This window comes from Manduca sexta, chromosome 26, assembly GCF_014839805.1.
Source record: "Manduca sexta isolate Smith_Timp_Sample1 chromosome 26, JHU_Msex_v1.0, whole genome shotgun sequence".
Taxonomy (NCBI): domain Eukaryota; kingdom Metazoa; phylum Arthropoda; class Insecta; order Lepidoptera; family Sphingidae; genus Manduca; species Manduca sexta.
The window spans coordinates 9,513,839-9,526,784 of NC_051140.1; the positions used below are offsets into that span (position 1 = coordinate 9,513,839).

The 12,946-nt window shown below is 33.9% G+C and overlaps 1 protein-coding gene across 8 annotated transcripts in view; it reads left to right on the forward strand.

Annotated features, from left to right (window-relative positions):
• Positions 1 to 704: 704 nt before the first annotated feature.
• LOC115452603 (2-oxoglutarate dehydrogenase, mitochondrial) overlaps positions 705 to 12,946 on the forward strand; it is a 29,534-nt gene continuing 17,292 nt past the window's right edge. For 3 of the 8 annotated variants that reach the window (XM_037443573.1, XM_037443576.1, XM_037443579.1), the window contains exons 1-7: positions 705 to 860; positions 2,130 to 2,255; positions 4,846 to 4,980; positions 6,964 to 7,114; positions 7,226 to 7,293; positions 9,069 to 9,201; positions 12,500 to 12,578. In XM_037443573.1, coding sequence (XP_037299470.1) covers positions 2,172 to 2,255; positions 4,846 to 4,980; positions 6,964 to 7,114; positions 7,226 to 7,293; positions 9,069 to 9,201; positions 12,500 to 12,578 — 650 coding nt within the window. In that variant the 5' untranslated portion in view covers positions 705 to 860; positions 2,130 to 2,171. Of the gene's footprint in view, positions 1,087 to 1,175; positions 1,199 to 2,129; positions 2,256 to 4,845; positions 4,981 to 6,963; positions 7,115 to 7,225; positions 7,294 to 7,979; positions 8,098 to 9,068; positions 9,202 to 11,270; positions 11,374 to 12,499; positions 12,579 to 12,946 lie in introns of those variants that run through there. The other 5 variants (XM_037443578.1, XM_037443580.1, XM_037443577.1 and 2 more) reach the window with 4 other exon arrangements.

Sequence of the window (12,946 nt, forward strand, 5' to 3'; positions counted from 1 at the left end):
CGATGACGTCACAATCACTATTTTATCTCCTTTTTGGTATTTGGTACTATTGCCTCTTGAACCAGTTAGATTCTTTCCTATTATTGTGTGCAATGAAAAGGTTCAATTCGCAGATTTGCTAACACTTAATATACCGATCATTAATGTTTCGGTTCGTTTTTGTGTCGGATGAGAAAAGAGGAGTCAACCATTATGGCAACTGCCTAGAGGATATGCCCCAACATATGTGGTATACCCAGCCTGGGACAAAGAACACAGCGTTCTCAAAACAGTCATTGCCAGAGATCTCTCTGCCACCATGCCAGATAGTTTATATTAAATTTTTATCTAATTTAATTTTTCCATGGTACAAAGGGATTCGATTTAGACAAACGACCGTTTGAAAAATACATTAAATATTTGGGTAGATTGTTTTAGTAGTTGATAGTTTTGTTGATGGTAATAAATAAAGCGGCTGTAGGATTAAATTACTAATATTCGGGATCTGTGTATTGATTTAGGCGGGTTAGCATTATTGTAATATTATAATAAGTACATTTCTACGTTTTATGGCGGAAAAATACACAATGGGATTTATATACTAGTAAATGATCTTTACGTGGGTGAAGTCGCGAGCAATATCTAGTAATTTATAATACTTTCTAATCGATTATTGATGCTACGGACCGATAAGCAAAGATACGAAACGTAGCTGACATGTTTAATCTGTATTGATAACTTGACTTCGCAGTTCACTTGACATTGACAATTCGTGGCTTTCGAGAACGACGAGCGAATCAGCGCAAAGCATGAATTTCCTTTGAAAATATCCATCAAAATTGATTGCGCTTGCCAGAGATTACATTCGTATAGTGTCAAAGGTAAATATCGCTCAAGATAAAATTATTGTCGGAAAAAACCGAACGCAGAACGTAGTGAGATGTTGTAATATAATTTTACATCGCAATAGCTTTCGTGTAGAAACGCAGCATGAATTTGTTCTTTGGTAGAAAGGAGTGAGTTATATAACCTTGAATCACGGGACTTTAGTATTGATCAGTTAATAATTTGTTCTTAAAATATTTTGTTGTGTATCGAGCTTATCAGGTAGGTGTGTCTTTAATCTAATATTATTAGTTATTTGAAAAGTTCATGTGATGACGATGACTTAGAGGTTAGGTGTGCAGGAAGTCGCAAACACCATAAGATATTGTAATAGGTAAACAATTTTGTAATAAATTAAAAAGACTTAATAAACTGTGTAGACCTACAATGAGGTACATCACAGTATTAGAAAGGCGCAATCTCTGTACCATGACACGCTTTTAATAAATTGGTAAAGCTCCTTTCTAATTTTTAATAATAGTCGCTGCAAATTCTCTACCCTATATCGCTATGTTTAATCCTGCAGTAAAAACGGTGGTAATTATAGGAAAAAATCGCGTTCCATTTACGATCCTATGTTGCGAAGTTATTACATAGCTATTAATATTTTTTTTTATGATAAGACATATTTTTTTGGTTTAATTTGATTCCATTAAATTAAATTTTCATTTCCATAATGAAAACAAACGAAATTCTATGTGAATAAAATGTATTGTATAAAAATAGACATGGTATTGAACTTCTAAATGTGTTTATATGTGGCTGGTATTATATAAAGAGGCCAGAGACTGTGCCAGTTTCTCTGACATTGTGATCAATATCATGCCCTAAATTCTGGTTTTATGACATTTTTCCATGTTATATGTCTGTAATGTTGCTGTTAAAGAATGTGTATTGCATGATGTCTCTAATGGTTTTATTAGCTTCAAAGCATTATAAAAGTATTAGATTTTAATAAAAATAACTCAATATTCATTCCTTATCATTTATATGTAGTATTCTCTACAAATACATGGTTGAAATAACAGTCATAAAATTAGGCTACTACATTAAGTGTAATATATCAAAATTTTAATAGAAATATTGGTAAATTTTTGAGAAAGTAAATATTTTATTGCCAAGAGACATTTCTTTAATGTTAAAAAGTTTACCTTCTAATTCTAATTTTATGCAATATGTATATTAATAAGGATTTTTATGCCCTGTGAGTTCCTATGTAAATGCAACATTAAATTTGTTATTTGATATTTTTTTTTTATTTGCAGATCCGACACTTGTAGTTAGGGGTTGGCCACACAAAAACAAACATGCATCGTGCAAAGTTAATCCTACAGGTCTCCAAAGTTGGCAACAGTGAGAGATTTGCATCATGGCTCCTAAACAAACCACAGGTAAGTTGCACTCGCAACTTCATGTTTTTTGGTTGATAATTATCTTCTACTTTATGAAATTCTTAACATTGACTAAATTTAAAATTGAAATAGTTGATACTAGAATAGCAGAATATTGCGCAGGGGCTCTTTTAATGAAGGTGTTTGCTTAGAAAGAATTTTAAGAGTTACAACTCATAATGGGTAAAACTTGGCCCACAGTTAGTTGAACCGTAAAATAAAAACTATGAGGCGCGATCTAATAATTTATTACTGTCTCGTTTTTATTGGTTATAAATCTTCTTATAAATTAACTAAAATTGTTAGATAGTTTTTCTTCTAAATAAATATATTTTATTTCTATAATGCTTGACAATAACAAGAGTGGGAATCAAAACAAATCTCAAAATAAAGTATCTCATACTTATATAAAATTAGCATTAATTATTCTAGAAAGACATGGCCACTGAACTATCTAAGCTTATTTTTTGGCCTGCAATCGGATTTATTCTATGCTTTGCTAAGTAATTGTTCTACAGCTGGTGATATTATGCTTCACATACAATCATGTATAGGTTGCACGAAATATATTGATTTTACTTGATGATTTTAGTTTAAAATTCCATTTGTGTAATACAAAAACCATTAAAAGTGGTGTGAAGGAAATATAGTAATAACAGTATTGCAAACATTTGCATTATCAATTTATGCTTAGAATATCCAATTAGATGGTCACAGCTATGGACAACAAGTTCAAGGGCTTCATACTTGTGACTATTATAACCTTGCCCTGTAGATCTGCTGCTTGCGTAACCATGCGGCAAACGTAGCCTGTTCTCTTATGATCAATGGTCTATTCACTGCACGCCTCAAACTCCACGACCGTCAGGATGGCGTAGGCACAGTTATATATTCATGACGCTTAATGCGTGACTCATGGACCTTCAATAAATTTACCAGAACTATACTACAAAAAACCAGTTTGAGATATGTGACGATGTTTTATTACATACGTAAACGTCACAATTGGTGTATTTTTGGAACTACGCGAGAAATAAAATGAGCTTTTTTTTTAGTCATTTATTATTAATGTACTTAAATTCGGGTTAATAACATGGCTAAAATATATTTTAAAGTACTCGTATATTAAGTAAAAGACCTACTATACGCGGCGGTAATACTGTTGAACTATAGAGTTCAATGCGCGTGCCGCTGCGACCGAGTTGAATCCGCTTTGCTTCTGTGATGTAAGCTCCCAGTTGAGTCAACTTCTTTACGTCACTGCTGTTATAGTTTCGTTTGAAGTTCATAAAAGTATGTTAATATATCAAATATTCCGGCAAATGAGAACAACCTTAAATAATGATTAATTACAAACGATGTAACTGAGTTACCAATATATCATACTGTAAATAATTTATTCGTATGTTGAACGTGAAAATTCAGGTTCTCGGCATCGACTTTGACAATGTTTGTTATTAAAGATATTGCGGATAAAAATTGCGGGGCCTTATCGTATGTTTATCGTAAGGCCTCAACACAGAGTACCTGTGCCTGTCTTGCTGATAACATTAGAATATTATCTGTCTTTCATAAAACATAATCTATTTGTAGATTTCACCAAGGTCAGAGTGTCAAGATTCAAATAAATACCTATTATGTATTAAAAAAAATATATTGCATTAGACAGGTCAGGCTGGCGTTTAAAAAAAAATGGCCAGAGATTTCCTTAAAAGAATACTTATAAAAAGGTATGAACATATTTATAATTACTTACAGCTATTATAATTTATAATTAAGAAATATACATATAGCAACCCAAAATCTTATAGGTCTGTATTGAAAACTAACGTGGCTTCATATTTACAACTGAAAACATTTTAATCATTTTCCTTGTCAATAGGTATAATTAAATTTAAATGATTTACGATGAATCGAATTATGTTTTACAATGGCTGTTTAAATTTTCGAAATTTTAATTGACAATTAGAATAAATGTTTTGTCAACGAATTAACGATCAATAAATCAATATTTTTCGGAATATTATAAATACATACCTAGTTTAAGTTCCAGAAATCGTTATAATTTTTGATGACCAAATTACTAGCATTGATATTATGGATCATAACATGAATTTTTGTACTACTATAATATTATCATAAGTAATTAGCTTCATGTGACTTGGTAACCTTAAATAGTAATTTATTTTTATTGCCATTATCAATGGACTATATTCCTTTATATTTGTGTTCGCGACATATTGCTTTATAAGAAACGACGAGCCCCTATGTATGTACTAGGTATACAATGACGTGTTATCTCTGCAGATAAAGTCCTAGTAAATTGTTGCAACATTATTGTTGTATATTACACTGTGCCAATAAATTCAAAGCATTCATAAATTGATATATACCACAAAATTGTTGGCTTCAATGACGGAAAAAATATTGCGCATTAATATTGTATAAAAAATATGCAGTATATTTGTTTTCATTTTGTATCATTGATATTAAATGAGTCATATGAGAAAAGTTGAATTATCACTACTGGCTTCAAGGCAGGTTGTATAAACGTTATGATATTACTTATAATAATGTATTTTGTACTTAGGCTGCTGCTGTCACAGTAAACGCCAACAGGCTGAAGAGTTCGACAGCAGCGGAGCCCTTCCTAAATGGCTCAAGTTCGGCGTACGTTGAGACCATGTACAACGCATGGCTCACAGACCCCAACTCCGTACACGCGGTGAGTAAAACCTTAAGATTAAAAAAATATGACTAGTAAATAAGGTGATGTGTCTAGTTTAGAAACCGATGGATTTGAAATGTCTTGAGTTCGACTCCCAGATCAGTCTAAACTTACTATTTTCTACGATTTTTGATGCAAGATTACTCATCTTAATTTGTACGTATGAATGTCTCTGTTTTGTATATTGTATTGTGTCCTGTATTCAAATTGCATGAAAAATAAATTAGCCATCATTGCGACGAATTAGCATACATATAAATATTAAAGGAAAGCCATTAGTTCCGCATCACTTATTTCAATGTGATGAGATGACAACCATAAAATGAACATAACGTATGACATTAGTATAGTGTAGTGAATAGGTAGTTACTCGTCATTCGTGTCTTTTAAAACCTAAGACATTTTTTAAATCAGTGTTGTTTTCCTCAAGAATCTTTTGCAGAACACGACATTACATTCTTTATTTAATTCATACCACATTAATGAATATTAAAAAAGGCAGTTTTTGGTTTTGTCTCTATATACATGTTTTAAGGTAATGTTTAAATGCTATCAATCAATAACGGCACATGACCGCTTGATTACCGATAAAATACTTATCGTACCGTGCATGACGATTGGAAACATCGAGCCAATTGATTTCTTGTTATGTCTAGACATGTGTTAGACGGTTTTAATGAAGAAAATTAGATATTGCACGTTGATATCGATACTTATATAAGATCGAAAATGTAAATTATATATTTATTTTCAAACAGCAACCGCTCAGGATAATATAACATGAATTATTCAGGACAAACTTTTGTCATGTCAGACGTCGACATTCGCTCGGAAAAGTATAAATCACGAACCTCAACACGTTGCACGAAATTGTCACTGCGTGCATCGTTAATTCACGTGTGGTGTCTAATTCAATCCAGTTCATGCTCGCGCTCGACGCGGCATTATCTGGATGTGACCGTGAACGATGTGTCTTTGTGAAGGCTAGCAAGACGGATAAGAATTCTGAATTGTTTGTGTAAGCTGACGAAAATTTTCACTGGTGGCCTCCAGCGTGGCCAAAATAATTTATAAACAAACACACCCACTTGCGACAGTTGTGTTCGTCTCATGCGATGGTTCCTTGTCTGTTACAAATACAACATAATATTATGAGCGACGACGTTTTCATTGATATAATGTGATGGTGTACTTAAAAGTAATAATTACGAGTTTTTGTTACTATGTGCGATTTGATGTGTACGTATTAATATTTATGTAAAAATATTATGATGTGAACATTTTAATTACCCTATTCAAAGACGCTGAATTTAGTGTTGTAAAAACCGGTTTTGTTGTTTAATTTTTACAAATGTTTGCATATTAGACTGGATAATCTGAAATGATTTAAACAAATTAGATGCTCGCTAAGTAGATCTGCTTCTTATTCCTATGATTGCTATAATGACTTAACATATCCATGTAAATGTGGCAGCAAGATATTTGACGTTTCCGTCATATTATTATAAATGGTCTTTGTATTGACGTCACTATGCGTCTCGCCGCTCGCCTCTCATCTCATACGTCAACAGTAGATGTCTACTAACGCCCCGTATAGTATGTATGTCTAATATTATTACTGAGATTATTTTTTATCTCAAATTTACCTAAGCATTTGTTGTACTGCGTCGTAATTTTTTTTGGGACACGTCTTGGAGATACAGTGATGTTATCATTAAATCCGTACGTTAAGTTTGCGTAGTCATTAAAATATGTGTCACTCGAAATTTATGGACTGAGAGAGAATTTATCGTTTTATGCTCTTGGAACCGGTGACTTGACTATTATGTATGTGTACTAAATATAAATAGTTCAGGAGTAGATATTAAATAATTATTAGCTCGTATCAAAATATTTGTTAGGGATGTCGCTGAAGAGAATTAGATTTATATAATTTAGGAAATCAATACGGTGTGTAAGAGAGATAATGTGCTATTGCAGTCGTGGGATGCATTTTTCCGCAATGCGACAAACGGCGCCCAGCCTGGCGCCGCGTACACACCGCCGCCGAACCTGGCGCCATACAACAAAAATGAAGTGCCGCTCACATCGCTTGTGCCAACTAGCGGCGGGATGCCTTCCATTGCAGCAGGTTTGTATATCTTAAGTGTATATTCAGAAGTGCTAAATTTACTCTGTTCCGCTTGGGCCGAGAAAATTCTGCTCATCATTTCATGATGTTATCCATATGATATTTCTGCAGGGTCCCCAATCAACGAGAAAATAATCGATGACCATCTCGCGGTACAAGCTATCATCAGAAGTTATCAGGTGAAATATGTTCCTCGATTATAGATTTATTATTTGTTTTTGTTTGCACATTATGTTCAACACATGCACCACATTCGCTAAAGTGATGCTATTAGTTTCTTTATGTATTTTTCCCCATGAAATTTTAATTCTGAATAGTAGTATAGACAGTATTATAAAATATGTATAGGTATAATAATACACTATTAATTAGGACATAAAATGCATCAAATAAAGTAACAATTTACACTTTAATAAAAATACTGCAGTACATCAATACACTGATTTATTATTCGATGACTTGTATTATCTCATGTATAACTTGTCCGTTGCCTTCTAGTATACTACGAAGATAATTTTATCGAAGTAAAATAGGCTTTCAATTGGGACGTAAGCAATTATTGTATAGCAATCGACTGGTCATTGCAACTGCGTGTGTAACAATTGGCATTGCGGTTTCAATACTGTTATGAGAGTGACCAAATTGTATAACACGACCTAGTGGCAAAATTTGCCGATAACACGAGTTTTATGTGTTTACATGTTGGGTGCCAATACGTTAACGTTAATATTGGAGTCGAGCCCCGCGTCGGGTGCCACTCAAGCTCTAGCAGCGTGGATAACAGTCGGTACAGTCGGTAACGTCGCTAGGTCGTGAATGTTATGATTTGGGCTTAAACGATGACGTGGTGGCGGGTGCGTGACAGGCTCGCGGGCACCTGGCGGCCGATGTGGACCCGCTCGGCATCACGACGGCCAACCTGCCCCAACTGGGCATGCGCGCGCCCCGCTCCGAGCTCATCATGAGGAAATATTTCAATTTCGGTACGCAGGATACATGAAACGAGTCGTTGTCGATTACATTTGGAACCGATCACATTGTTCAATCTGTATCAGCATTGAGTTACGTGTCTTTGATTGTTGTGTTATTAGCAGCGACATTGTAACACACTTTTATGTATTAACACACTGCAACAATACTTGCGATTGATGTAGTCATAACTAATAGATCATTCACTATAAATACGTTTTCATCAATCGATTTGCTTAGTTTTGTATAGATACATCCATTTTAAATGCAATTAAATGTAGTACATATTAATATAATTATGTAGCATTAATTCGTTACATCGTAGATGCGTTTTTAATATTTGAAAAGCATAATAATATAAAAAGCTTTCGAAATTTTACCAGTGAATATGCATGTGTGTGAGAATCTTCGCTGTCTATCAAAATTTTATCAACAATATTTTTTTTGCCGTAGTTGATAAAAGCAAATTGAATACTATAACAAAATTTTCACTTTTAAAATTACTTTATAATTAAAACAGAAGGTGTGTTTTAAATGCCGTCCTCATGGATAGTTTTTGTAAATGTATTGATGTTCAGTTGAAATGTAAACATATTAAACCTCCATACTCTACTAACAGTGATCAGACCGACCAAGAAAATTGCTAGTCTCAAGCCGAATCGACGCTTTTGTATCGCAACGCCCCGCCTGAACAATATTTTGGTTTTGTTATTCAGTTTTATTGAGCATAATTATTTTCAAATCGGTTCTCGGGCGTCCTTTCGTTCTTTGATTAACAATTTAACTTTTTCCTATTACGTACCTACGTATGCCTATTACCTTGTATCTATCATAATGTTAATTAACAGCAAGTTTATTTTAATTTTATATGTTCCCTTTTGATGGTCACATAATGTATTGCTTACAACTGGAAGGTGCGACGAGTTTTGTAATGATCCTGTCAATATATTGTGGTTACTGTGATCTTTTTCCACATCCGACGTAGTCTCGAGGCCACCTGGTCGCCCAGCTCGATCCCTTGGGTATCTCGACGGGCGACCCAGTGTCGAGTGGTGATTGGCACGGCGGTATGCGAGCCTTCGCCAACGAGGCGGTCATTAGACAGCACGTACGATTCGGTATGAACGTCTTCTATGCGATGTATTGCTATTGGCGATTATTTGAATGTCGACCGGCGAAAGTTATTATATATCGTTAGTTAAGAGGCAGGTATCGTATCGTACCCGGCGGCATCATCAAAATTGCATGTCATTGAACGCTCGAGTTCGATTTACAATTAATTGTTTTGATAAGATATAAAGTATTATTCGGTTCTAATAGTTTGTTGTAAATATCGGCAATAATCGATGTTATCAGACATTCATTTAATTATCAATATGCAATATTTAATCCAAATTGGTTTAGGGTTCGTAGCTTCGGTCACAATGCAATCTCTAAGCACTTGAGCTCTACGCGGAATGTTGAAAATTTCGTCTTGTTACGTCTATAAGGGTCTTTTCACATTTTTATGTAATACAGATTGTAGACCTTGCGTTGGCTTTACCAGTGGTGCTTGGTCTGTAATTTATTATGATCCTGTAGTGTTTTGGTCTTTAGATATTTGGAACTTCGGTGCTTGGGTGTTCTGTTTATATTGAAATCTGCCTTTTATACAGCCTGCCTCTGTTTATTATTACTTTATACAATAATTATGTTGTAAAATATTGTATAATTCGATTTAGCTTTTGCGGCGTATATATATTTAAGTATATCTAATTGCAATTGATTGAACTCAACAATTGAATTGAGACTAGCTTTTTGATACAATCGGTCAACATAAGCATTACTAATTGAATAAAAAAATCGATAAATTTATTATTAACAAACATACATAAATATTTTTTTCTTTTTATAACTAACAATTGCAAATCATATTCCTTTACTAGAAGTGATAGCGTATTAGGGAATAAAATTACGTATGGGTAAACTTCTACGAAAATGAGTCATTTGGAGCGTACATTTAAAGATGTATACAAAGGTGCGTGGTGCAACACGTTTCAATCAAAACAAGGTAAAGTCCCCACACAATTTATACGAGTTGCAAAAAATCAGATTTATTAACACTAATGCCTGGTATTCATTACCATATATTGGCTGTATAGAGTACACACTAGCTTTGTATTTATTATGCAATAAAATGCTTTTCGAAGAAGCTGTGTGACGCTTTCACTACATTGTATTATATCAGTACGAGTATATACGCGTATTTAATGGTAATTACAAGGTATTATGGAATTTACTATCGAGGCTGCTTAAGTATGGTACTGATATTGCCTAAGTATGGTAAAAATGGGTGATCTTTATTTTGTATGTTATTGTAAAGGCGTAGTCACAGTGTAAATTTGTGGTCATAGTCATGGTCGAATAAGTATTTTTTCATATTAATTACAGGTATGACGTCAGAAATGTTTTAGGAATGTAGATCAGTCGTGTTGTTTTTAGTAAAATACACCTTTGTAGAAACCACTTGAATTCATTTGCTTATATGCTGAACAACATTGTACGATAACACGCTAAACCCGAGGTCATGACGTCTCACATATTTTGGGCTACGATTGTTGTATTCTATAAGATTGAGCAAGAATAACGTTGAAAAATGATGTATACAACATAATATTACACATCTATTGCGGCTTTGTGGTGTAAAGATTTTTCTGCATCAATCTTCAAAGTAATTATACAAGCGTATCTAATTAGTGTGGCCTGGGGTTTAGAATGGGAAACACAAGATCAATTGTCGCGGCTTGATAAGATAATAGTCTTAAGCTTGGCAATATTTATTGATATCTGATAGGTTGGAACGGCGTTCGGAAACATAGATAAGGTAAAATGTCAACGGCCCAGTCATTGGCTTTGCAACACTGCTTTATTCCTTTAGCACCGTGATATTTTCTAACCAACATACACAATACAAACTCCATAAATACAGCTGTATTAACAAGACTCAGAAAAATTATAAACGTCATAAGCTACAATTTCATCAGCATCGACAAAAAAACAATTCTATATCACGATACAAAATATTATTTATATATTGAATTTATTTTTTTGCTTGTTTTATTTTTATTTGTGTATTTAATAAAACTAACTTTAGGGTCTGCAGTACATATTCGCATACTAAACCGGTATGTTGTAAACTAAAAAACAGATCCGAGGACACCATATAGCGAAACTCGATCCGTTGGAGATAGCAAACTACGATTTGGCCGATAAAAATCCACGGGAGGTGATACACAACAGCTACAGGTTTGGTAAGATGTCAGAACCTGAATATAGAAAACACCAGGCCGCTCGATGTTGCCTCATCAAACTGAAGTGGTTATGGCGGCACAGTACGCGCGTTCCCGATTTTCCTGTTGCATTTCATGAGAAAATGTACTAGTAAACCGCCGCCATGTTTCGGTCAAACTGCAATGGGAGATTCGGGCTACTCACTGGGTGTATACTTTATGAACAGAATTGTATTTCACTGCAGATATCCTAAGGGGTTTTATTTTTTGTTTTGCATTATATTATTTATTATATGGTCCAATTTCTGTTCGTAAAATATTTTTCACGCTGTAAGCCATAACTGCGGAAGACCATCTTATATAATGTGGATTGCACGCGGATTCCGGCTCGCACGCTAATTGTACCCTCGTTATTGACGATTCATGGACTCATGGAAACAGCACCCTGTATGTCTGTATTTGTTTCGACACGTTGCATGCATTCAGATATGACGTTGCAATATTATATATAGCGTATTGCATGGGATTGCATGATATTTATTATCGACACACATACAAGTACTAAAGTAGAGTAAATCGTACATACAGTTTATATTTGTGCATTGGTGTAGCTATTGTTATGGAAAACGAAAGCAATTAGTTATTTGACATTGAACCGCTAAACGCGTAGAATGCCACGTACGTTTATCTATAGCACACATGTCTGGTTTGGAGCACAGCCAAAGAACTGTCCGCACACGTACCATCAAAATATAGCTGGGCGGGTATTTTATACGATATATGGATGTCGATGGAAGAAAATATTCAAACTGGTTCAATAATGTAATTATGGCACTAGGTCTAAAACAATTACGTACTAATATTCAATTTAAGTAGAGTAGATAATTAGTATTAATTATTAACTAAGGTTAGACAAAATGGTTTTTTTAATACGTAAACGTAGTCACATGTTTGGTTGTCGACGCGACGTCAATCATTTTCATACAAGGCTAGTAAAGGGATATGATGATTTTAAACGATCAATCTGCTTTTTATGTGCTTCTATTTTATTTCTTCATTGGATTGTTCATACTGTATTATATCACTGATATTCTTTTATAATTGTTTTTCATGGACTTTCCTACTCTCATGAGCATGTTTCTTATAGATGAAGCGGACATGGACAGGGTATTCAAACTACCCTCAACGACTTTTATCGGCGAGAAAGAGAAGGCATTACCCCTAAGGTAAATTGTTTGTTAAGCTATAAATATTTTAGCAGGAGTTGTTGCTCTTTATTGTAATTACCCATGTATTTAGAACATTGTATAATAGTTGAACAATTAGTTCGAAGTTCATTAGCATATTCCGAGTATTTACATTTCTCTTTGGTCGTCTGAAGTGAGATATGTCGTTAACAGCTAGCAGAAAACGTTTTCATTTCGTAACAGTAATTTGGACATTTTCCAAGCAACGTGTTTATTAATATTATGCACTATTGTTCCTAATTTGATTGTAGATATAATTATGGGGAAAGAATAAGTTCTTGAAGCTATATTTTTATCTCTGATTCAATATGTATGTGTTTAAAAACTGTTATCTTATTTTCATTTAT